Here is a 27,143-nt window from a genome sequence, read left to right on the forward strand (position 1 = left end):
GTATGGCATACTGTGATCAAGACTGCATGGACTAATCTGATAATGGGTATCATAGAAATAGAGTTGGAAGAGACCACAAGGACCACCCAGTCCGACTCCTTGCCATGCAGGAATACACAATCAAAGCACAATATATATATGAGAATATACTGGGTAGGTGATCCTGTTTGGGATTAGGAAACAGGATTAGGTACTTATTGTCCCTTCTAGTTCTACTGTTTTATGAACATTACCAGACAGGCCTGAGATTTCTTCTCATGCAGCCACAGTAGCAAGGACAGGCTTCTTGGGTGCTGTTGGGGATTTCCGGTGTGATAATCTCCAAAAGGGGGCTCCACATTCCACTAATTGTAACAACGCTCAGGCATATCTAATCTGCTTTGAACTGAGCTCAATTTATATAATTCAAATTATATAATATAATTTCCCACATTTGAGAGCAACTTTTCATAACAAAATCGCAAAACAGAGAAATTATCTACTGAAATCTGGCATAAGATCTACTGTATCATGAATGTACTACTTATACATCACAACATGCACAATAGTTCTGCACCAGTTTCCTCCAGGTCTGGAGACTCTCAATAAGATGGAAAGCAGCTCGGTTACCATGAAAAGTATTTTTAAATGTATAGCCTTGCTTAATGTATAATGCTGACTCTCTACCTAACCCAAAGTTCTGAGGTATAAATTTAAGTCTTCCAGATTTGCTGCTAGGTCAGTGAAATACATTTCTCTTTAGCCAAGTGAGTACTTATTCAACATTTATTTTTTTCTTCAGCCTGGCAAAGTGAAGACAGTAACTCCCTCTATATAGTTTGACAGATACGTCTAAAACCTTGCTGAAGTGGCTCTGAACAATAATGGGAAAACTTTAATAAAATCTTTCTTTACAACCCATGAACAGACTAAAACCACTGACAGGCTAGCAAATTACATCTGTTTTAGGGCCACATTTTGCAGCCTCAGAAAATGTAGGATATATAGCCAGTTCTAATTTTGCTAGGTCAGGTACTTTCCTCAAAAGATGTTACCAATCATTCTTATCTCTAAACAATGTAATTTGTTTTCCTCTGGAACTTTCCCCTTATCTGACCATCACTATCTATACATATCAACAGAGTGCAAATTTTTTCTATAAATGGATTTAATTTAGGTAGGTATTATAAGAAATCAAAAATACAAATGAGTTCTTTTGGCATATGGCCTATTTTTGAAATGTATATTTCTTTCCACCATATGATCAGCATCATCATGCATTTATTTCCTGATGAAAAGTAGAAGTAATATTTAGAGTCACTAGGTGGGCTTCAGCAACAAATTACCTTGTTTAGTAATTTTGTACATCAGTCATTCATTTTCTCTTGGCTGGTCCTTCCTCAGCTGCTGGTCTGCATTCTTTATTTCACAAAGTATGTGCTTTCTGAGTACAGCATAGTTAAACCTGACACAGACTCCACCACTTTCACCTCTGAAATCCAATTAACATTGTGCCACAAAGGACTCCTAAGAACTGTATAGGTTGAGTCTCCCCTATCTGAAATGCTTGGGACCACAAGTGTTTTGGATTACAGGTATTTTTTTTTTATTTTTTTTTTGGATTTTGGAATATTTGCATATACATAATGAGGTTGACCCTCTGTATCCATGGATTCTGAATTCAACCATCTGTGGCTTGAAAATATTATATTATATTATATTATATATATCAATCACACACACACACACACACACACATCAAAAAGCAAACCTGGATTTTCACCCCCCATCTTATTTAAGGAACACCATTTTACTATGCCATTGTATTTAATGGGGCTTGAGCACCCATGGATTTTAGTACCCATGGGCAGAGGGTTGGATTCCTAGAAACAAACCCCAGGGGATAAATAAATTCCCTAAAGAAACCCTTGATTTTACCTTTTTACATAAGGAACACCATTTTACTATGCCATTGGTGTGGGACAGACCGCCCCAAAAGGGCGGCCTCCTTGTGCCTGTTTTTCCACCAGAGGGAAGCCGCAGCCGCCAAACCGTGCGACTTCCTGCCGGCGGAAAAAGAACCCGCATAAAGCGGGTTCTTCTCAAGCCGCGGCGGTAGAGTAACAAGTGCACCACTGGTGCACTCATTACATAAGTGCTGAGCAGTGCTGTGTGGCGCTTATGTAACAATGGCGGTGCCCATGTATACCGGGCGCCACCATTGTTATGCCCTCATCACATGCTAGGGTTGCAGAGCCTAACACGTGATGAGGGTGTCACAAAGGCCTGTATGTTCCGGGCCATTGTATTTAATGGGACTTGAGATCCATGGATTTGGTATCCACAGGGTGTCCTGGAACCAAACTCCAGCGGATACCAAAGGCCCACTATATCATTAAAACACATGTACACACACATATACATACATATGTATCCCAGTACAACAACTGGCAATATCCAGTTCATTGTGTAAGATAAGCCTTATACAACCACTTTTCAAATGCCTGTTGGAATGGGAAAGACTCTGCTTGTCTGCAAAAAGAAAGTAGAGAGGGTGCCAGTGGGTACTATGAGTTCTGTGGGGCTTACTCCTTCTTAAGTGGGGAGAGGATTAGCGCTATTAAGCACTTTACCAGGAGGATAAGATTTAACTAAGGATGAAAACCAGTACCTGTCTGTGTATGGACTGGGGGGGGGGATATGTAAAACAAGTTTACTACTGCCTTTAATTCATTATTATCTAATCTTCCAAAGGATCTCCTCTTCCCGTTTTTTCCACTGTGTAGCTGTAGTTTAAATGTATTTTTAGTAGTGTTTATTTCACTACTAGAAATTTGACTAGTGTTTTAAAATAAATTGTAATGTATGTTTCCTTATGATAAACAAATTATACAATATTAGTCACAAAACAGACTACACGCTTGCATTTCAAAAGGGTTTATCTGTATTTCTCACAAATCAAGTCCAACAAGTTCAACAGCTTATGCAAGTGAATTAATGCAGTTTAAATGCTTTACTTAGATAACTGAGCAACACATCTCATGATCTCTGTCATGAAAAAATTGGACATTACAGCCACAAACTGGTTATTACTTTCTCAAAAGTGAATTGGTATTTCTCATATTTCTCATCACTTAACTTTTTTCTATGTTGCATGGCCTGGGTAGAGACAGGGAATGATGTGGAACTTCAAAGGTACAATAATGCAAACATCCAAGACTGGCCAGCCAGAGACAAATGGGACTTATTGCATGAAACACAATTCTGTATAGGTGCATGCATTCAGTGTACATACATATATTCTCCCATACAAGCCTACTTAGGTTCTGATATCATCAGGGGAGGTCCTTGTCTGGGTTCCAGTAACCTACATTTGATGATTTTCCATGGCTAATTCAGGGCTGTGGAACCTCCTTTCAAGGGAGATTAGGCTGGCCTCCTCCCAGTTGTCCTTCTGTTGGCAGGCAAACACCTTTTTGCTTAGGTGGGCTTTTGGCAAACAGCTGGCTGCTGAGAAAGAGACTTCTAACATGTGGCTGCTGTCCTTTTTTTTCATCAACATGCTTTCAAATTGCTCTTGATTCAGTGATGTTTCGGCATTATAATTTCTGTAATTACGTAGGCTTTGACATTATAAACTTCTTGTGTTTTTATCTTTCTGCTTTTCGTCTTATGAATTCCTAGTTTTGAGACAAAAATGGGATCTAAATGGAGTAAATAAATAAATATATTATACAAATTAAATGCTCCAAGAGCAAATCAAGCATGAACTCCCCCCTAGAAGCCAAGATGACTCAATGCAGACTGGTGTACTTTGGACATATCATGAGAAGACATGACTCTCAAGACAAGACAATAATGCTTGGAAAGGTAGAAGGCAGTAGGAAAAGAGGAAGACTGTATTACAGGTGGATAGACTCAATCAAGGAAGAAATGGCCCTGAGTTTGACTTTGTGGTCTTTCAGTTATATACGTGGACCTGATGGCTCGGTGGTGAAGACGCTGACTCTGACAACTGTAAGGTTGGCAGTTCAAGACCCAAGTGCTGAAAGACGGAGTGACCTCCCGTCACCCAGCTTCTGCCAACCTAGCAGTTCAAAAGCATGTAAGAGTGCAAGTAGATAAACAGGTACCACTTTGGTGGGAAGGTAACAGTGATCTGTACAGTCATGCTGGCCACATAATCACAGAATTGTATTTGACAATGCTGGCTCTTCAGCTTAGTAATGGAGATGAACACCACCCCTACAGTCAGTCACGACTAGACAGTCCTGTCAGAGGGGAGACCTTTACCTTTAAACCTTATTCTCAGTTATACAGGGTTATTATAAAGAACAAAAACAAATATACATATATATTTTGTTGGACCTTACCCATTTCAAATCCAGCATATCACTTCCTTTCCTCTTCCTTCTCTCCCCTGCCTTTCATTTTCTGAGTGATCCTGAATGCACGCTGGTATTACTCAACCAAACCCTCTTCACAACATAAGTAATCTTTTTCTGTTTTCATCTACCTGCTTGATCTGAAATGCAATAGCTTTTTCTCTCTCTTTTCCTTTATCACTCTGCTAATTCTCAAGTGTACCTTTATTGCCCATATTAACTGAGCCAAGAGGTAAGCAGAGCAGAGGCACCAGAGACTGTTCATAAGCTCCTTACTGTCTTTCTGAAAACAGGTAAAAAACTTTTGTTTGCAGCAGGCCTCTGAGAATTCCTTTGTTCAGGGGTAACAGTTCTTGTATAATGTGCTGGACCTCTAGCTGTTGCTGTTATTTTAATTTATTTAAAATGGTTTCACATTTTAAGATGGCAGAATTGCTTTTTAAATTTTGTGTGCTGTTAATTTTTAACTACACTTGTTTTAACTTGTAAGTCACCTTTAGTCCCAAACAGAGAAAAGATGGGATATAATGAAATGATGATGATGATGATGATGATGATGATGATGATGATGATGATGATGATAAGCTTCTATATACCTAGAAGGGCTGAATATACCATGTGACACTGATGAAAACCCTTAAGTTGTATTTTTTGATGTTGCAGAGGAAAGAATGCAAATCTGTGAGCTGTGTCTGACTGCCTGAACATAATGAGGGTGCTGCTGAGGCACACTGAAACCAAAATTAGGAAGCAGGGTTTATTATGACCTGCATGGCTTTGGAGTCTGATTCTTCTCATAATTTCACTGTGTTGCTATGGCTTTATGTATACCGGATAGTCGTGTCTACTTTGCCAATAGAAATGCATCCACTGTTTACAAACAGTTGAAGGCCAGCCCTTGTTTACCTGATCTATATATTTTGAATTCTGAAAGAACCTAAATATGCAACAAGAAGAAAAAAAAAGCTCCCTAATAAGTTGACCAGAACTATTCTATTTAGTTTAGTCAGAAAACATGAACAGCAGGAGTTGGAATTCTGGAAGCAAAGTCCAACTGCACCTGCTTTGGAAAAACTGTCTGCATTATGCACCTGACAGTTACTTGCAAGTCCTCAAATGTAACATGCCTCAGTGTGTAGGCCTATGTGTCAAGCTGATAAACTTTACATTTTGTGGCTTTCCTTCACATGGAAAGGTATATGTATGAAAAACCCATTGCATAAAATATTTAAATGCTACACAAAAATACTGTATCTGAAAACTAGCCACTTTTAGAGCAAGAGAAGAATCATGCAGTCTGCTTGCATTCAGTGATGCTCTGACCTCCCCTCAAAGGTCCTGGTACCCCCTCCAACTAATTTTGCACTTTTAAAAAGTTTTTTATTCAGCCCAAACCCCTTGAAAATGCTGAAATAAGTTTGTAGGACTGTCAAGTGCTATCTTATGGAGGTCCCTACCCCCAAATCCTTAAACTGGCCTGAAAGGGACCAGAAGTGACATTTTGTTACTTCCAGTCACCCCCAAAGAGGGTGCCCCCTCCACACAGAGAGCAAACCTTCAAATGCAAATATATACTTGAGGGAAAAAGGAGTTCAGGTTTCCTTTTTCTACCAAGTACTCATTTGGAGGTTTGCTATGCTGGGGTTGTGGGCACCCTCTTTTAGGATGACTGGAAATAACAAAATGTGACATCTGGTCCCTTTCAGGCTAGTGAAGGGATTGGGTGTAGGGAGCACTATAAAACAGCACGTGGCAGTCCTGCAAACAGCCATAACCAGAGTAGCTAATGTGAAACTACTGGAGATATAGTCCACACATTTCCCATCCCTGAAATAAACTACTCTCTTCTGTTAGAACCCCACCCCCCATTTAATGAATAAAGCTTTAAAACTGCCCTGAGGCTGCTGCCTATTATTATTGTCAATCACTACAAATTAGGCAAACAGACTAAAGCTTCTAAAGATGAAACAGAGAAATCAATGCTTTGGAAGACAGGGAAAAAACATGTTTTCTTCATTTATCCATGTCTTTCAAGACTATCCTGTGGAAGTTGGATGTAGTCTACTAATTATTATTCAGTGGCCTACAATCTTCTTCTCACACTCACACCCACAATACAACAGGGGCTAAAAATAAATGACTGCACACACTTAACAGCCACTTGTAAGTGAGCAGCACTGATCCTGTTTACTTTGTTGTCACAAAACTAGGCCAATCTTGCTCTCAATTAACCGCTTGGTGTGTGTGTACTGAGCTCTAAAAAGGCAAGCTACCGAGAGGAATGAAGTGCCAAGTTCTAACTTTCACTGCTTTATCATCCTTTCATTTCTTGATCAAAGACTCATGTGAACACCACTAATTTGCTAAGAAATTAAACATGAAAAGCGAACACAATTCTGCAACTCACTGAAGAACACTGTGGGCAGTTAATGATTAATTAGCATTATAATACGTGACAGGCTGGTTTCACAGAAGAAGCTTGTTTTGATAACTGAATTTGTTCAGCAGAGGAATTCTTTAGCATGATGCCAGGATTCTTGTTACAAGCAGTGCCGGGACGTTTCCCCTTTGGGCTTGCCAGAAAGCCTGTGCAGATCATGTAGTCAGCAGGGCCAGGATAAGTGCTTGAAAAAGGTACCCTCTTGGCAGGTTTCTTTACTGACCTTAGGGGGAAAGCCTCTAAAATGTGCACATCCCTCACTTCTAGAAGCCTCACGCAAGCTGCTAAGGAAATGTATCTGAAATTATAATGGAAGTACTATTATGGAGCATGGCTTGTTAGATGCTGAAGAGAACAGGGCAGGAGAGCTCAGCAGGTTGGGTTTTTAGGTGAAAGGTTGTAAGCTTAAGACAGGCCCTGAATGGAGATGAAATTCCAGTAGTGAACTGTTCTGTAGTGAATTATATGGGAAACAATGTGCTAAGGTAAAGAAAGCAAATCTCAAAGAATCAGGAAAGAGTACACTTTGAAGAATTGCTTTGGGGGATCTTCAAACAATGCTTGTGGTTCACAAGCCTTACATCACTGGCTAAACAACCAAAGCCAGGAGGAACATAAAACTTTCACATCGAGTCAGATCAACAGAGCATCAAGACTAACTGTCTCCTACATTCAAAGGAATGCACCAACCAATGGATCCCTAGGTGTGTAGATAAATTAGTGCTCAAATTTGGAGTGACCAGCCATAAGATCAGTTAATGCCCAGTGGCAGCTGGTGCCCACTGGGGTTGGTGGAGAAAAGGGCTGGGTCGCCACAGGTAGAGCCAGTCTTTGGAATCCCCAGCAGCCTTCAGCACAGAAGAAGGTAACTGAGCTATGTAGTGCCCACCCCCCAAGAGTAGACCCAATGAATCCATGAGATTTGAATAAAGCGCTGAAGTAGACTGCAGTCTACGAAAGCTCATGCTGCCAACTTCTTTCCTTCAATTAGTCTCAAAGGTGCTACAACATCTCTCTACATGGTGATTCTACAGACTACCACAGCTATATCTTTGACTTAACATTCAGTAATTGATTTATTGGGTCTACTCTATTTGGTACAGGCACCAAGTAGATTTGTGAAGCAAAAGCCACACAAAAACACTCATTTGGAGCCATTTTCTCCTGAGAACCAAATGACTTTAACATCATACATATCGAACACAGCAACTCGTAACAATCATCCATTGCAACTTATTGCAAAAGGGGACATTTAGACAGCATGCCTGGAAAGCTGATGGTGCAGATGGTGGGATGACAATGACGATAGAAACACTGCCAAACAAAATCACTCTGCCTTTATCTATTCTACAAATAACCAGCACTACACAATAATCACACTAAGTGCAAAACATGGAGAGGGGTATTTGTTCAGTTTAGGAAAAAAAGCCTCACTCCCCCACTCAGTCCAGGTAGAAATCCACTTATTCATAAGGACTGGTTTCTAAAGAGTATGCATGAGCAGCACGTTCTGTCACAGAGCACTCTTTCACAAATCCCCCTTCCTAATGCTTACTCATATATAATAAGAAGCAGCACTGCACGATATCCAGCTTATTCATGTGAGTAAGGATAGGATTACACAGGAGTAAGCATGGACTGGCCATCTAAGTTCTGGGCACACAAAATACACCTGTTATCATGAGCATCCTGAAGCCAACTGCTCTCTAGATGCCTGTTCAGAAGTAACTGCAGCCTGTTTCCTTTCCAGTTACACACGACATACCAGCATTTTAAGAATGTGATGCTCCTCCTGCCAATGCAAGCAGCAAAATAAAAACAGAAACAAAAATCCCCACTGTGCTCTGCTCTGTGCTTGGACACTGGTACACTGTCTTTTCTTAAAGCAAAAGAACAAATCCAGCAGGTTATGGGTACAGTGTGGACATCCACATTCAGAGAGAAAAAAAGAGCCCTGCACAGATTTGGAGGAGCCAAAACCTGCCTCTATGGAGCAGCAAGGCACGCTCTTGAGTGTCCTGAAATACTGCCTCTGAGCCAGCTGAATTTGGGGTGTGGGGAGGGTAATTGTTATATATGCTTAGTCCAGGAAGCCACAGAGCTTCCACAGTTAACAAGAAGACTGATATTGCCCTGGCAATTGCAACAGTGGGTACATCACAGTTGCCATTGGCAAGAACTTCCTCTCTGGGGAGAGATGGGGATCGTCAAAGGGAAATATCAATACTTCTCCACCCACGCTGTCACATCACCTTCATTATTTCCCATTTTCTTTGTTGCTGCTGCTCTTCTTTCACTGCTTTTGGAGAGACAAGTTCTGGTCTACATGGACTACTGATCTGACTCAGTATGGAAGTTTTGTGTTCCTGTATTGAACTTGGCACTAGTCATTTAGCACATCATGCACGGCTTCTTAACTACTGTAGTTGGACTGCTTCAAAATCCACTGAGACAGGAAAGCTGTTCCTTGGGTAACCGTTTTCCAAAATTGATTTCTTGCCTTGCAATATAAAAATAAACAGAGCTTATCCGGTTGGCTCACAGAAATGACAGAGTGTAGAACAATAGTTCCACTTTTTCCTACATGTTATTCTCTTCCACAGCTAGAACTTGCATGCGTATTGAACAAGCCAGCAAATGCAGACAGAAGGAAGAAAAGATGGAAATAACAAAGAAAATCTATGTGATATGTTCATTTAAAGAACAATATTTGTTCTTGGAGCGCAAGATTGAAGTGCAAAACCATTATTTTGATGGATTATGAAAGGGGATTACCCGAACAGTGGATTATTTGGTAATCTGACTATTATTTGAATTTATCTCCAGAGTTCTGCATTCCATGGAACCCCCACAGCCAACCTAAAGAAGGAGAGCTATCTAAATACAGCTACGAATGAAGATGAAGTGGAAACGAAACCCTAGACATTATACTGGGATTTATGGCAATTTTAACAGGGCTGTCAAGTTTTGGATTGCTGGTTCTAAAAATAATGAGGAGTAAGTAAACTAAACCTTCATGTAGCTCTGCAGTTTAAATATTAAAATGCAAGATCCACAGATTTTTCTCATGGCATTAAGTTTCACTGGGAAGAAAGAAAGGAAGGAAGAAAGAAAGGGAATGTCCAAATCCTCCCAACCTTACTCATGAAAGTTGCCTTTACTCATGCAAGTAATAAGGCCTATGATTGAGTAGGAGGCTGACTGAATGATTAATAGCCAATCCTCATTGTTGCTGCAACATGCTACTACATGGGGTGGCCTTCCCAACTGTGCAGTATTTCAGCATACGGGAATTCACAAGCACAAATGCTGACAGCATTTACACTGTACGTTCCTCAGGGCAAGAAATAATTCCACACATATCACACAGTATGAGCCAGCATGGTGGAGTGGCTTGAGGGTTGGACTATGACTCTGGAGACCAAGGTCTGAATCCCAGCCCAGTCACAGAAACCCACTGACTAATCTTGGGCAAGTCGCACTCTCCCAGCCTCAAGGGAAGGCCATGGCAAACCTCCTCTGAACAAATCTTCCCAAGAAAACCCCATGGCAGTGTTGCCACAAGTCAGGAAAGACTTGAAGGCACACAACAACAACAAAGTACAAACCCAGTGTGAAGTCAAAATCCATAGATTTTTTGTGGTTTTTTTCGAGCTATGTGGCCATGTTCTAGATGAGTTTATTCCTAGTTTTTCAGTTTGTGCTCCAAGATGCCAGCCACAGATGCTGGCAAAACATCAGGAATAAACTCTTCTAGAACATGGCCACATAGCTCGAAAAAACCACAACCCCCCCCCCCCCAAGTGTAGCTGAACCAATGGTGTGATTCTTGCTTTCCCCCTGACAAAATGCATCCCTTTAAGTTTCTCCCTCACCTTGGTGTGGCGGCTGGCTTCCAGTATCTGCAGAAGAGGTGCTGCCCATCGGCATTGACCAGGTGAGGAAGGTCCTGATAAGGGACATTCTGGGGAGTCTTTCGTGGGGAACTTTCCTCTGGCATCCTGGAAGATTGACCTAAAAGGTGGAGACAGAAAACAAGTACCCTGTTAAAAACAAACTAAACAGCTGAGAAATAAGTCAGATGATGAAGAAGAAGTATGTTCCTGCTGCCACTGGCCGATGTGAGCTTCCTCATAAAAGAAGTGATGATAACTACGCCAAAGCACCTCTCTTGCACTTTCCAAACCTTAGGCTGAATGTCATCCGTTCCGTGGAACTGCTCTTGTCGGGCAGGCTCTTGTCTTTTTGGCTCCAAGGATTGTCCGAAAAGCAAGAAGAAGAAGAAGGAGAGAAGGAGGAAAAGCACCTCACAGTGCTTGCTTCATGTCAGCTCGCATTCCTCTCCAGCTCAGGCTCATTACTGCCCATCTGTGTTTATCTTCCATCATTTCAGGGAACTGGATCTTATGTGAATGTGTGTGTGTGTATACACATACATACATATTACTATATATACACTACATATATATATATATATATATATATATATGCTGCAATCAAGTGCAAATTGTGAATTACAATATATATATATATTAATGCTGCAATTAAGTGCAAATTGTGAAGCTCCGACAAGGAGAGACAAGAAGCCAGCTGCATAAAAGATTCATCATCATCATCATCATCATCTCTTCTTCTTCTTCTTCTTCTTCTTAAAAGACACAAACACCCCCCCAAAGAGCATCACCCACCCACTAGAGAGAGAGAGACCCCCGTGTGAGGAGGTGACTGACACTGCCTTGTTGCTATGACTCTTTTTCTGACATCTGGGGAGGGTAACAAAAAAAACAAAACCCCAGGCGGGGTGGAAAGGGGGGGCATAGAGGGTGTCGTCATTAAAACAAGAACAAGAAGAAGAGGAACAAGAAGAAGAAGGAGAGCCTGGCTAGAGAGGGAGGGAGTGGGGAGCGAGGCCAACCTGCTGGTTTCATCCTGTGCAGCAGGGCTTTGCATTCCAAGGAGAAGCCGGCATCGCCAGCCAAAGGCGACCAGGGCGAGGGCGCTGAGCAGGAGAGGCAGCAGCGGGAACCTTTGCGAAAGGGTCGGGGCCACTGGCGCGCTTCCTAGCAGCCCTCCTCCTCCTCCTCTTGCCTTGGCACTAACGGGGCGCCCTTGCTTGCTGCTGCTGCTGCTGCTGCTGCTGCTGCCTGGGAGCAATCTCTGCCGGGCGGCTACTACACCCCGAGGCTGCTGAGGCTGCTGCTGGGCGGCTCCGCTCTCCACTAGCCCCGCTCACTGGGCGCGCTCTCGAGAGCAGGAGCAGGAGCAGGAGGAGGAGGGAGACCGACCGCCCGCCCGCCCGCCCGCCCGCCTGCCTGCCTGCCCCTGGCTCTTCTCTGCACTTTTTAAACCATAAACACAAACACACACCTAGTCACCTAAACACATGTCCCTGCCCTTTTGTTAAGCAAGTCGTTGGAGGATGTGTGTGTGTGTGTGTTTGTGGGGGGGATAGCCGAATAAAGAAGTACCTGTATCTCTTGGGGGGGGTGAGTAAGGGTGTGTGTGTGTGTGTGTGTGGCGAGGGAGAGAGTTGTGAAGTATCCCTGTGGCGAGTGTGTGTTGGGAGTGGGCGAGTTGTGAGGTATCTGTGTGTTTGTGTGTGGCAAAGAGGCGAATAATGAAATACCTCTCGTGTTTGTGTGTGCGTGGGGAAGGGGCAAGCAGTGGATTTGTGTGTTTGTGGGAGAGAGCGTGTTATCGAGTATCTGAGTTTGTGTGGGGTGGGTAGGTTGGGGACGGCAGTATCTGTGTGTGTGTGTTTGTGTGGGGAGGTGTGGGCGAGTAAGGAAGTTTGTGTGGGGGGGGGAAGGGGCGAGTTGTGAAGTATCTGTGTGCCTTATGTGTGGCAAAGGGGCGAATAATGAAATATCTTGTGTGTGTGTGTGTGTGTGGCGAATGCGCGGGGAAGGGGCAAGTAGTGTGTTTGTGGGGGAAAGGGGCGAATCAGGAAGCCCTGTATCTGTGTTTCTGTGTGTGGGGAGGGGTAGGCCAGTTATGAAGTTGTGTGTTTGTGTGTTGCGAAGGGGCGAATAATGAAATACCTCTTGTGTTTGTGTGTGTGTGTGGCCGAGTGCTTGTGGAGGGGACAGGTTGTGTGTTTGTGTGGGGAGACTGGGGAAGAGGAGAGTCATGAAGTGCCTCAGTGAGGGACAGAGAAGCAACAGTCAAGTTCCCCAGAAGCCGGTTGCAGCAGGTGCTGCGCGCGCGCCCTGCTCCCTGCCGCCGCCAAAGGCACCTTGGGCTGCAGGACTAGCGCCCGTTGGCTGCTGCACACATGAGAGGGAAAGTTCCCCGCGCGAGCCGAGCAGGGAAGGCGCCGGCACGCGACCGTCCCTCTCGCCCTCACTCTAAAGGTGGCAGCAGCACAGCACTAGCAGGAAGAGGCGAGAGGGGCGCGCCGAGTACTCCTTTGCCCTCCAGGTGTCACCGTTTGTGTGTGTGCCTCAAGTCGTTTCTGTGACTTATGGATGGCACGCCTATTGTGGGGTTTTAGAACCCTAGCGTTGGAAGAGACCCCAGTCCAACCCCATTCTGCCATGCAGGAAAACACAATCAAAGCACCCTCCACAGATGGCCGTCCATTCTCTGTTTAAAGACCTCCAAAGATGGAGACTCCAGCAAAGGAGGAGACCGCCTTTTCTTGGCAGATTTCTTCAGAGGGGTTTTTGTTGCCATGGCCACCCTCTGAGGCTGAGAGAGTGTGACTTGCCCAAGGTCACCCAGTGGGTTTCCATGGCCAAGTCAGGATTCGAACCCTGCTCTCCAGAGTCATAATAGTCCAGTGTGCAAAGTTAAATCACTACCCCTTGCTGGCTCTTCACTGTACATACATATATATTCACACATTACGCATACACACAAATGAAAAGACAGGATGGATTTTGTGTGTATGTGTCTGTATACACACGCACATGTGTATACACACAGATATATACACACATTGTGTACAGGGCAACCAGAGGCCCTATTAGGCACCACGAGATGGAGGGCATTCAATAAAAAGTGAGGATATGACCAAATAAAAGCTAAAAAGACACTTCATATAGAATCATAGAGTTGGAAGAGACCGCAAGGGCCATCCAGTCCAACCCCCTGCCATAAATTCATACTTCTTCACCATGCTCAAAATGGAGGACATTTGGGAATTAGTCCCAGACAAAAGGTTGAAATGTAGGACTTGTCCTGGAATAAGAGGAGCCTAGGATGACCAGAGGTCCTATAAGCGCAAAGGAGGACAACTAGGCACCACAAAATGGAGGACACTGAAGAAAAATGGAAGATGTGACCAAATAAAAGCTCACAACACTTTATATAAAAATGTAAATCGGCATTTCTTGGTCATGCTCAAAATGGAGGGGACATTTTGGAATTCCTCCTGATTGAAATGTAGGACATGTTCTGGGGAAAAAGGACTACCTCTGGTCACTCTGAATGAGCCCAGGGTGACCAGATGTCCTCGCTGCAAAGGAAGACAGTTGGGCACCACAAAATGGAGGACCTTCAAGGAAAAATGGGAGACACTAGCAAGGAAAAGCTCCAAACACTTCATATAATTTTAAACCCATGCTTCTTAGTCCTGCTCAAAATGGAAGTCATTATGGAATTCCTCCTGGACAGAAGGTGGCAATGAAGGACAGGCCCTAGAAAAGGAGGAGGAGGAGGAGGATGGAAGACCACACTGGTTGTGTGTGTACATTGGTGTGTATGCACATATTTGTGTGGGGGTTGTTAACGACCTTCTAGTCGGCCTCTTGAGACCCTTGTTCTGAATGAGAGACTGCCAGCCCCCCTCAGCTCCTCAGGGCAACAGCTGTGGATTTGTTTTTGCGTGTGTTATACACACACACAAACACAAGGCCTGGGTTCCCACTTGCCTACAGGGAGCGAGAAAGTGCCAAGGGTTGACCTCCAGTAGTGTGACCTTTCCCCTTGCCTCAGGGGAATGGAGGGAAACTGGGACTAAGGCAGGCCCTGGCCAGGGCTGGGGCCCTCTTCATTGGGCGCCTTGCTGGGCCCGCCATGCATGGAAACCAGGCTGAGAGAGGCTGAGCAGTCATGGTCACGTCAGTCAGGTCATGACTGGGGTGGCGCTGCCTCTCCTTGCTGGCCTTTCCCTCTCTGGCGGGACAGGGGCCTTGCCTCAGGGAACAGGGGCGGAGGCTGTGTTGGTCATTAATCCCCTTCCTCCTCATAACAGGACCAGTGGTGGGGGATATTATTAGTATTAGTATTTCCGCATAGACAGGACAGAATGCACTAGAGGAACAGTGGGGTTGGGGGTGGATATTCACATTATTATTATTATTATTATTATTATTATTATTAGCCTTCTCCCATTGACAAGGCAGAGTACACTAGAGGAACAGTGGGGGGATTCACATTATTACCCCCCCCCCCCCCCGGCCAGGGCAGGTGCACTGGAAGGACAGTGGTGGTGGACATTATTGTTGTTGTTGTTGTTCCTTTCCCCTTTGTCAGGACAGAGTGCACTGGAGCAACACAGGCTGTTATTTTTAAAATAATTAGTCACCTTCTACCTCTGCCAGGGCAGGTGCACTGGACAACAGTGGTGGTGGATATCATCATCATCATCATCATCATCCTTCCTCCTTTGACAGGACAGATGCACTAGAGCAACCCTGGTGGTGATTTTTAAATAGCCTCACTCCAACCATCATTTTGGAGCTGCAAGTGCGGCATCTCCACTCATCCTGTTGCTGGCCAGACAACTCTCCTTCCATGGAGAAGCATGCCTTCTTTCCCAGTGACAGGTGTCTCCCAAAAATGATCTGGGTGTTTCCTCTGGCAAAATATCAAGACCTCTGTAAAGTACTTTCCTAAGGTACACCCTGATGCTGGTTGTGATGTCCTTTTAGTTGACAAGAACATGGATGGCCTCATAGGAACAAATTCTCCCTCTCCTTTCTCATCTGCTTCAAAAAGAAAAAAATGGGGCAGAGAGGGAGGTGTTGCTGGTCATTTAGGAGGAAAACAAAAACTGCAGTTGGGCACGGTATCTTTAGGCTAAATCAGGTGTTAGTCTCAACTAGTGCAGGCCCACAGTAATGAAAGAGACTTCTTGCATACGTCCCATTGATTTCAGTGGGTCTGCTTTTGTTGGAGCTGCCATTGGTTTTACCCATTTCTTTGGACCAGCCAATCCAAAAGCCACAAAAGTGGCTAATTGTTTTGCAAAGGTAAATTAGAGATGAAACTCCTGAGCAGATGTTTGTATCAAAGAACAGTTGCTTATCAGCAACTCTAGTGTTAAATAGCATATGTCAACAAATATGGAAAACAAAACAGTGGCCAACAGACTGGAAATATTCAATATACATCCCCATCCACAGGACCATGGCATTACTTTCTCACGCAAGCAAAATTGCACTCAAAGTTCTGCAACATACACTCCAACCATACATAGAGAGAGAAATCCTAGAGGTGCAAGCGGGGTTGAGGAAAGGAAGAGGCACTAGGGACCACATTTCAAACATACGATGGATAATGGAGTGCACCAGGAAATTCAAAACAAAATAGGCATGTGATTTATAGAGTATAACAGAGACTTTGACTGCATAGATTATGAAAAGCTATGGAATGCTCTTAAAGACATGAGAGTGCCAACACATTTGATAGTCCTGATGAGAAATCTGTGCTTGGGGCAAGAGGCTACTGTTAGAATAGAATTAGAGAAAAACAGAATAGTTCCCAATTGGCAAAGGGGGTCAAGCAGGGGCTACGTTCTATTGCCCTATCTGTTCAACTTGTATACAAAAGATATATGAAGAGCAAGTTTAGACTCAGAAGAAGATGGAGTGAAGATAAGAGGAAGAAACATCAAGAATCTAAGATATGCAGATGATACCATACTGCCAGCAGAAAACATCAGAGACTTGAAACACTTACTAAGAAAAGTCAAAGAAGAAAGTGCAAAGGCAAGCTTGCTGCTGAACATAAAGACAACAAAAATAATGACCATGGAGGAACTACATAAAATTCAGTCTATTCTAGCACTCCGGCAGCCAGAGAGGAGAAGGAAGGAGAGCGATTGGCAGCCATTTTGGGACCGTGCTTCTGATGCCTTGAGGACCGTGTGCACATTGCTGAATGGGAGTGGAGCTTCGTGAGTCAATCTGTGGGTCACAAGGGGGGGAGGAGAGAGCTAGCAGACTAGCTTTATATACCAACTTCCAGAGCCTCACAGAGCACTCGCAGCAGAGAGAGGAGAAGGAGCGGAGCTGCTTGGCAGCCCATTTTGGGACGTGCGCTTGCGACCGGTGCTCATTGCTGAAGGTGGTGGAGCTTATGTGAGGTCCATCTGTGAGTCACACAGGGGGCGGAGCTATCCGCCTAGCTTTATTAATCCCAACTTCAGAGGGCCTTCCAGAGCACTCCGGCCAGAGAGAGGAGAGGAGGAGAAGCTGCTGCAGCCATTTTGGGACCGTTCTGTGTGCTTAGCCCGTTTGTCTCATTGCTGAAGGGTGGGAGCTTATGTGATTCACATCTGTGAGTCCAAGGGGCGGAGTGCTAGCAGACTGCTTTATATACCAACTTCCAGAGCCTTACAGATTTTTGTTAGTTTTTTAGTTTTAGGTTTCCCTTTAACCTCAAACAATCTCTCAAGTGGCATCAGGTTAGAATCAGATATTGAAATAGGAAAAATTGAATTTAAGTTAAGATAGAGCCAGTACATTCCTTTTAATCGAAGTATCCCAGTAGATTGACTGTTATTAGTCATTACTAAAGGACTTTGACGATGGCACAACGATGATTTGCTGTCGTTCACCTCAAACTCTTGTGGTATATGTTCTTCTTCTTGCCCACAAGCAGTCGAGAACTCACATGCACCAGTGCAAGTTGGTAGGACTCTTGGAGGAGAAAGAAAGTGCAGCAGCTGGAGTTCAAGAGTAGCTACACTTCAGCATATTAGGGAAAAAGAGGATTTCCTGGACACCAATGGAACTACCACTGGTATGCTTACCACGCCGCGGAAGATGCTAGGGTGGGAAGAGGTGCGTCATTGCAAAACAGAGGAGTAGGCAGACACGCTGGAAGAATGTCCACAACGAGAAGTACGCCAGAAGGAATAGTTCTGGAGTTTTGCCGCTAGTGAATCGCTTTGACGCTCTTTTCCCTTCTCAAGGAGGTCTTGAAGAAGAAGCGCAGGCATGACAGACTTCCGGGCCAGAGCAGGAGCCTGAGAGTCCCACCGAGGGACACAGTCGCTGCTAAGCCTCGGAGGATGCGCCGTTTGTGGTCGTAGTGGGGGACTCCTTGGCTGAGGGTACAGACGCAGTGATTTTTGTAGGCCAGAAAGATGTCTTCCGGTGCAGATCCGGGATGTGAAGAGAATACTGACAAGATGGTTCAAAGCATTCTGAACACTTTACCCATTCCTTTTGGTCCACGTCTTGGAACTTAATGATACTGCACGGACACAGCCTCAGAACATCAAAAAGGGATTAAGAGGCGCTTGGTGAAGCTGAACGGAATGGCTGTACAGGGTGTCATCTAGTCTCTTCTGCCAGTTGAAGGGCATGGTCCAGGAAGGGAGAGGAAACTAGGGGATGTGAAACATCCTGGCTTGCCAGATGGTGCCGACCGAGGAGAAGGATTTGGATTCTTCGACATGGGCTGCATTCCATTGAGGAGGGACTTCTTCACGGACGGGTGCATTCTCACGCCAGTTGCGAAGAAAGACATTTTTTGCCAAACCGTCTCAAGAACTTTATCAGAAGGAGGGCTTTAACTGAGTTCCAGGGGAAAGGAGACAAAAAAATATTAAGAAGGAGATAGGATGGCGAAAAATAGTCAAACTGACATAGCGGAAACAAGCCAACAAAGTGCAATGACCCAACAGTGGGAGGCAAACAAAAAAACTTGCCCAGGCAGAAAGTAAAAGTAAAGGGGACCCATGTTCTTCGCTGTCTCTCCACTAATGCAAAGAGCATGGAACGAAATTAAGCGCACGATGAACTCTAGTACAACAAAGCAAATATGATATACTAGGCATCACTGAAACCTGGTGGGATGAGTCTCTGATTGGAATGTGGACATAGTAGGGGGATGGGGTATAACCTTTTACGAGAAATAGGCCAAACAAGAAAAGGCGGCGGAATAGCACTATATGTCAGAGATACTTTACAACCGTGAGAGATCCAGGACATCAATTCCTGGAAGCCAGGTGGAGAGCGCACTGGGTTAAAACATTAAAGGGGGAGGGAAACAACAAGGATGTTGTTACGGTGGGAGTCTACTACCGACCCCAAGTCAGGACTGAGGAATTGAATGATATCTTTCTTAGAAACAGATGACCACACAGTCAGAAAGAAAAGAGAGCTATGTTGTAGTAGTGATGGGCGACTCAAACTATCCTGATATTTTTGAAGTCAAAACTCAGCAAAATCTCAAGGCCTAGCAAATTCCCTCACTTGCCTGGAAGACAATTTCATGGTCCAAAAGGTGAAGAGCAACCATGGTGTCAGCTCTTTTAGATCTAATTCCTAACCAACAAGGATGAACTTGGTTAATGGGGTGCAAGTGGTTGGATCATTAGGTGGAAGTGACCAGTTTCTCCTGGCGTTTGTAAATACAGTGGAAAGGAGAAAGACAGGCATAGTCAGACACACAATTTCTAGACTTTGGGAGAGCGGATTTCAGTCAACTTAGAGAAGTAGAAGTATTGAGGCCAATCCATGGTAGAAATCCTAAAAGATACAGGAGTTCAGATGGATGGGAATTTCTCAAACGGGAAGATACTGAAGGCCTCAATTTCAAACAGTTCCCGGAGAAAGAAAAAAGGAGGTGTCTCAAGAAAGAAACAGGATGGGATGATAGGAACTTTTCAACCGAGCTAAGTTTGAAACGGAACAATGTATAAGAAATGAAAAAAGGGGGGAAATCACAACAAGGAATTCAAAGAATAAATAGCAGGGCCATGTGTAGGGGTAAGTCGAAACGCTAAAAGCGCGCCTGCAGACGAAACTCGGCTTGCGTAGAGAGGTTAAGACATAAAAAAGGGCTTTTTTGGATATGTCGCAGCAAAAGGAGAGCAGGAACGGTTATTAGGTCCCATGGAGTGGAGAATGATGGCAAAATGCGAAACAGAATAAGACAGAGAAGAAAAGGCCGAATTACCAACACCTTCTTTGCCTCAGTCTTCTCATCAACGGCAACCAAAGGGTGCTCCACCTGAGGATAATGGCGCAGAGGACAGGATAGGGGCATTTCAGTACAAGAATAAGTAAAGAGATAGTAGAGGAACACCTTCTTAATCTAAATGAATTTAATTCTCGGACCAGATGCACTCCATTCCAAGGGTTATTAAAAGAAAAACTGGCAAATGTACTATCGGAGCCATTGGCCATCTCTTTGCAAACCTCCTGGAAAACAGGAGAGCTCCCAGCAGACTGGCGAGGGCAAAACGGGTTTGTCCCCTCTCAAAAGGGGAAAAAAAGAGGATCCCAACAATTATCGTCCAGTTAGTCTGACATCAGTACTAGAAAGATTCTGGAGCCGCTCATTAACACAGATAGTCCTGCGAACCTCTTAAGACAGGCATGCAATAATCAAAAAATTCCACATGGGGTTAGAGAAACAACGTCCTGCCAGACAAACATGATCTCTTCTTTGATAAAAATTACCCGCTTGTAGCTGACGGCGGAAGCTGTGATATAGTATATCTGCTTTCATACGGCCTTTGACCAATTCCCATGGACATTCTTGCAAACAAGCTGTAAATGTGGGCTAGACCAAGGGAACTTTAAATGGATCTGTAATTGGGGTTGACCGCAGAAACCAAAGGGTGACTCAACAATGGCTCCTTTTCATCTTGGAGAGAACGTGACCAGTTGTAGGTTCCCACAGGGCTCTGTCCTGGGCCCAGTGCTATTCCACATCTTTATCAATGACATGGATGACAGCAGATTGGAAGCATAATTATTCCAAACTTTGCAGCTGCTACCCAATTAGGGGACTTAGGCTAATACCCCATTGAGGACATGATCACAGATTCAAAATGACCTGAATAGACAGAAGCTGGGCCAAAGCTACACAAAAATGGAAATTCCAAACGAGAATGTAAGGTATTGCACTTAGGGCGGAAGAAAAATAACCTGCACAGATATAGGATGGTGACACCTGGCTGATGACAAAATACTTTTGACATGGATCTAGGCGTCCAAGTAGACCAACAAGTTAACATGAGTGAACAGTGTGATGCGGAAGCTAAAAGGCAATGCTATTTTAGGCTCTGCATCCATAGAAGTCTAGTTCTAGATCAGAGAAGTAATAGTGCCACTGTATTCTGCTCTGGTCAGGCCCCAACTAGAATATGTGTCCAGTACTGGGCGCCACATTCAGAAATACATTGCGAAACTGTGATGTGTTGTCAAATGAGGTCGACAAACTGTGATGAAGGGTCTGGAAACATGCCCTATGAGGCAACAGACTCTAGGGAGCTGGGGATGTTTAGCCTGGAGAAAAGAGGTTTAGGAGGTGATATGATCGCCTGTTTAAATATTTGAAGGGATGTTCATATTGGAAGAGGGAGCAGCTTGTTTCCTGCTGCTCCAGAGAAAGGCCCCGGCACAAGGCTGCAGCGCAGAACAAAGAGCTTCACCTGAACATAGGAGGAATTCCTGACAGTTAAGCGGCTGTTGCACCATGGGAATGCCACTCTCCTCGGAGGGTGATCGAGTCCCTTCCTTGGAGGTCTTTTCACCAGAGGCTGGGATGGCCATCTGTAGGGATGCTTTGATTTGGATTTCCTGAAGGCAGGGGGGTTGGACTGGCTGGCCTCGTGGTCTCTTCCAACTCTATGATTTCTATGATTTCTATGATTCTAGAAAAATGAGGGACTCCTTGTACTTTTGATCAAACCCTGCTCCAGTCAAGTAGTAAGTTAAGCAATAGAAAAAGACTAGGAATGGGAAAGGCAGCTATGAAAGAACCTCACACGCATCCTCAAGAGTAACGATATATACAACTGAGCAACTAAAGTAAGAATCGTCCAAGCCATGCGTTATTGCCCACATGTGAGGCTGGACACTAAAGAAAAGGGATCAAAAACAAAATCACCCATTTGAGATGTGTGCTGGAGAAGATGTTGAGGGATACATGGATAGGCCAAAAAGACAACTGGGTTCTTGTGAAGCCTAATAAATCCTGAACTCTCCCTCAGTCCCCTGGAAAGCCAAGACATCTAAACTGAGGTTGTAATTTGGTTACCTCAATTGAAAGGATTATATTGATTAGAAAAGAGAATTATTGCTAGAAAGTTGGCAGTTTAGCAGAAAGACGAAATACACATGCTATATGGGGACAGGACCATCAGGCGCGGTCATGGCCCTGAGTTCTCGCATGAAACCTGAAAAGCAGGGCAGGCGAGGATAGGGAGCCTTGGAGATGTCCTCATCTATGGGTCTCCATGAGTCAAGATCCACTGGAGGGCAGTTAACAGCAAAAACTCATCAACACGCCATTTGATATTATGATTGCCTTATTGCCAGAGTGTTTGGCCACTAACAAAACTCTCTTCGTGATAACACCGTTGTAATATAATTGTTGCTGCCAGTACTTTCCTATCCCAAGGGTGTTTTCTGTTCATGTATAATTGAATACTAACATTATACGTTTGAGATCGGACAGGTGAGGTCCATGAAAAACTATTTGTACTAAAATATGTTAACATTGGCCACATCATTCTCTTGTTGTTTAGATAGGGACTGCTTAAAACACACTCACTTCAACGAGTTCTTATTTGAAATATTGGCTTTAGTATAAACTTATTACATCACCTTGCCCAAGCTCCAGTAATGTGTTTAATATTAACTTTAAATAATAGCACACGCCATACTTAATTTAGCGACAGTAATTTCCGGCTGTTTGATGTGAGTGCCTACTTTATTTACCTAACCTTGCTTAAGCTCCAGTAATGTGACATTCATAGTAATAATACTACTAATACTACTACAATAATTTTTATTTATATTCCTGCTTCTCTCCTACGGATATTGAGCGGGCTTCCACTTTAATAATAGCAAAACATATATTTAGGACAGTGTTTATCAAGCTGTTGATGTGGGGGGCACCTAACTTTTCCCTGCCCTTGCCAAAGCTCCCGTAGTAATGTGTAAATAATAATAAATAATAAATAATAATAATAATAATGTTTATTTCTATTTCCTGCTCTCCCTAAGCATTGAGGCAGGATACCACTTTAATCCGCGCAACGCCATCAATTTAGGACAGTGCTCTCAGGGCTGTCTGGATGGGAAAAAACAAATTCCCCAGGTGGCCAAGGACATGACCACCATATTTGTGCCATTGGTACAAATCCCCCTCCCCCCCTTTTTTCTTTCCTGGAAACTCATGAAGGACACCAGCAAGTTGGCTTGGGGACCCAACATCACTTCAGGGCTCACCGTTGAATAGCTAAGGTTGAGGACATGCTCTTGCACACCCACTTGATGAATGATGGCCCTCCGTAGGAGTGAATCTCACTGTTTGAGCAGAGATTAGCATCTACTTGCCAACCTCCTCACAAACCAACAAGGAATACAAGATCCCTGCAAGGGCACGAAATTATTAGGTAGGACATATATACAAACTGGATTCATCCAGGATTGGCCTGCGTGTGTTAACAGCGTGGTGGTGAAACCAAAATGACTTAAAAATCCACAACACTCCTGCCTCTTTTTTAAAACACGGTTATTCGTTTTTTTGGAAAAATATGTCTGGCTATTTATTATTTTTCTCGCCTTCTTACTGCGACTAACAATCCTGTTCGAATTAAAAGATTTTACTTTCATGTTTTGGCCGTTGTTACTTGTTAGACCAGTCTCCAGTGTTGCTTCTTTATAATCAACCTTTATTTTATAGTGCAAAGAAATGCCATCAGAAACAAATCCTTCCATTACATAAGTTAAGCTCCAAACAACTCTTTGCTTTAAAATAGCACTTTTAAAGAACCAAAATTGATTACTTAAGCTGGTGGCCCTACCATTGAACTGCATTCTGCATGAGATTAATGTAGCAGAATCCGTATACAAATGGTATACAGTATATGTTTTTTAGTCCTATTAATGGTTATCTAAGTTGCATGACACAATTATTACGCTCACACACTCAACATTGATCCTCTAAACATATTCCTGCCCTATGCGCCGATATTCCTGCATACACGCAATTCCGATGTAGTTCTTTTAAAGAATGGCCGAGGTGTACTAGCAAATGCTTCTTTGTTTAACGTGGGAGAAGGACCTCACACTGCCCTCCAGAGTTGACTGAGCTCCCGGCATTTCCTCTCCATTTGCTGGCCTAAGTTTGTTAGGGCTTGTAGATCGGCTATGTTTGAAGTGAAGTCCAAAAGCTTCCTGGACGGCATCCATAGCCTTTGGGGTTTTTTTGGGGCTATGGGCCATGTTCTAGAAGAGTTTATTCCTGATGTTTCGCCAGCATTTATCGCTGGCATTAAGATGCCAGCCATTAAATTTCTGGTGAAACAATCAGGAATAAACTCTCTTAGAACATGGCCACATAGGCCAACAAAACCCCCAAAAAGCGTATGCTGCCAGCATTAAGCTGCCAGCCATAAATGCTGGGGAGGAAACATCAGAATAAACTCTTCTAGACCATGGCCACATAGGCCAAAAAAACCCCCAAAAAGCTATGGCTGCCAGCATTAAGATGCCAGCCCTAAATGCTGGGGAAACCTCGGAATAAACTCTTCTAGAAACACCGTGGCCACCTAGGCCAACAAAACCCCAAAAACGCTATGGCTGCCAGCATTTAAGATGCCAGCCCTAACTGCGGGGAGGAAACATCATGGCACTAAATCTCTAGAACATGGCCACATGCCCAAAAAACCCCCACAAAAACCTGAAAGGCCGCATATCATCTCAACGATTTGGATAAGGGATTTATTGTTTGCTTCTAAAGGTAATCTCTTGGTGGTCAAATTAAGATACAGTTATCCCTTGGAACTTGCAGGGGTCTCCGTTCCAGACGCATCCCTGCGAGCTCCAAAATGCGTTGCATTATTCAAGCCCAATAGACTTGAAGGCTGATGCTGTATGTGCGGGGGTTTGCATGGGTGCACCCCCCATTCCTGCTTAATGGCAGTCGCCTCTCTATGGATTTCAAAGTCCCAGGACTCTCAAGTCCAAGACTGGAGGGGTGGCTGTTTGTTGTTGTAGTCAATTTCTTAAATTAAGTTAACCAAAATAGGCAATGACACTTCAGGATAGTATTTTCCACTTTGTAATTGGGTTTATGTAATTAAAGTGTTCTGAGTTAACTCTTGTGAGCCAAAACCTGAGCAAAAAAAGATTTATGAGCAAACAAGAGTTAGAGCTTGAGAACCTTTTGTTTTTAATGCAGGGTGTTAAGACTGTACTTGTGTTATGTTCTTAACTCTCTCCTATAAAAAAGAAGGAGGCATCGAAGTGAATCAGTTGTTATTGGGTCTGATGAATGAGCATAGTTTTGAAAATACTGAGGGGTCCCAGGCAGACTGTTCATTCAGGGCCACTCCTTTGACTGTACTTTGTGTCAAGTGTCATTTCTTTTTATCAGCTGGGGAAAGTAATCGTAATGTGCTATTAGTTGTCCATAAAATATGAAACTGTATATTTAAGATTTACAATTTTAGAAGAAAAAGTACCTTGGATTCTATAGCAATGTATACTGTTACAGTATTATAAGTCTAGAAATTTCATTTTCATTAAAAATTGACTCCCAAAAAACCTGATTCAATTATCAACGGGTCACTACGCAATGTACATTTACACTAACTCTTTATCAAAAAAAAGGGGGAAACTATCCCCTGGCAAGAGTGTCATCTGTCCTTATGATCTGACCGCACTCTGCAATCTATCCATACAGCTTTTATGTGAGCACATGTGGGAGGCCTGCAGGGAACTTTTTTAACCTTTTGTAAGTTCTTTTCCTTTGCTTCCTCTTAATATTTGTTAACAGGCCCCTATGTTTTCATAATCCATCATTTTGGCCCCCAAACCTGCCCTTGCCTTGTTACATGAGATTGACGTATAGTTCAAGTATCTATGTACTTCAATCCCTCAGTTCTATGGGGTTTCTTTCTTGTCTATCATCACTTCAGTATCAACTTGTAAAATGAAAATATTACAAGTGACAAATTTCACTCAGCTTATTTTAAATTTTCTCCCACTGACATCTCTTTGGTGTCAGCAAAGGACAGTAAATATGAGAGATCACCAAAAGATGTTATGAGCCTGTAAGACAAGTAGTTGCACAGAATCATAGTAAAGGCAGAACATGACTCCAAAATGTAAGCTTCTCCTTTGAACCTCCAGTCTTCTATTCAGCACAAATCCATGCGTTGGAAGAGACCTCAAGAACCATCCAGTCCAACCCCTGCCCTGCCACAAGTACCCCCCATAGATGGTTGTCAGCCTCTGTTTAAAACCTCCAAGGAAGGAGACTCTATCACTCTCTGGGGCAACTGTTCCACTGTCAAACAGCCCTTACTGTCAGGATGTTCCTCCTAATGTTGAGGTGGGAATCTCTTTTTCTGTAGCTTGCATCACATTGCTCTTGGTTCCTATTCTCTGGACGAGAAGAAAACAGCTTGTTCCTTCCTTGATATGACATCCCTCAATCTTAGACACAGGGCTATCATATAACCTCTTAACCTTTCTTCTCCCGGCTAAACATGCCCACCTCCCTAAAGTCTTCCCTCAGAGGGTTATGGTTTCCCGTCTCTTAACAATTTGGGTGCCCTCCTGAACTTGCTTCAGATTTCACAGAGGCAAAATAAATTCACCATCTAAATACAGTATAACACAAAAGGTCCTGATCTTCCCTTTCCCTTGCTTTCTCCTTTTAGCCCCTGACCAGAGTGACCGGGGACATCTTCCTTTCCCCCCAGAGTAAATGGTCCTACATTCTCACAACTTCCACTAGAAGGAATTCCAAAACATCCTCTATCTTCCCATGACTAAAAAGCCGAATTTGTATTTCTTTGTAGTTTTTCGCTTTTCTTTGATCATGTCCTCTGTTCTTACTTGCAGGTCTTACAGTTTGCAATGCCTTGTCCTTTTTTGGTTATATGAAATCCAGTCACCTTGCCCCTTACCCATTGTAGGCCCCTTCTCTGGCACATTGCCTACCTTTCTCTTCTCTGAGTCACAGGTACTGCAGTTTTGCTGGCTGCTCCTTTCTCCTCTCCTTTTCAGCCTTGGAATCCACCCTGCCCTCATACTGACCCATCAATTAGGATGTTCTTCTCTCTTCTCGCAGGTATTGCCCAATTAGAATTCTTTTCTCAGTTTTGCATTTCCTAGAAGAGAGTCGCAACA

The 27,143-nt window shown here is 43.6% G+C and overlaps 1 protein-coding gene across 4 annotated transcripts in view; it reads right to left on the reverse strand.

The window, feature by feature from the left end:
• The window catches only part of MGLL (monoglyceride lipase), a 136,351-nt gene extending 109,327 nt beyond the window's left edge, over positions 1 to 27,024 (reverse strand). Inside the window, exons 1-2 of one of the 4 annotated variants that reach the window (XM_042448201.1) lie at positions 26,955 to 27,024; positions 10,680 to 10,818 (exon numbers count right to left, since the gene is read on the reverse strand). In XM_042448201.1, the coding sequence (XP_042304135.1) occupies positions 10,680 to 10,804 (125 nt within the window). In that variant the 5' untranslated portion in view covers positions 10,805 to 10,818; positions 26,955 to 27,024. Of the gene's footprint in view, positions 1 to 10,679; positions 10,819 to 10,990; positions 11,230 to 11,492; positions 11,550 to 11,719; positions 12,100 to 26,954 lie in introns of those variants that run through there. The other 3 variants (XM_042448199.1, XM_042448202.1, XM_042448200.1) reach the window with 3 other exon arrangements.
• Between the last annotated feature and the right edge of the window lie 119 nt (positions 27,025 to 27,143).

Source organism: Sceloporus undulatus, chromosome 2 (genome assembly GCF_019175285.1).
Source record: "Sceloporus undulatus isolate JIND9_A2432 ecotype Alabama chromosome 2, SceUnd_v1.1, whole genome shotgun sequence".
NCBI classification, from domain to species: Eukaryota; Metazoa; Chordata; class Lepidosauria; order Squamata; family Phrynosomatidae; genus Sceloporus; species Sceloporus undulatus.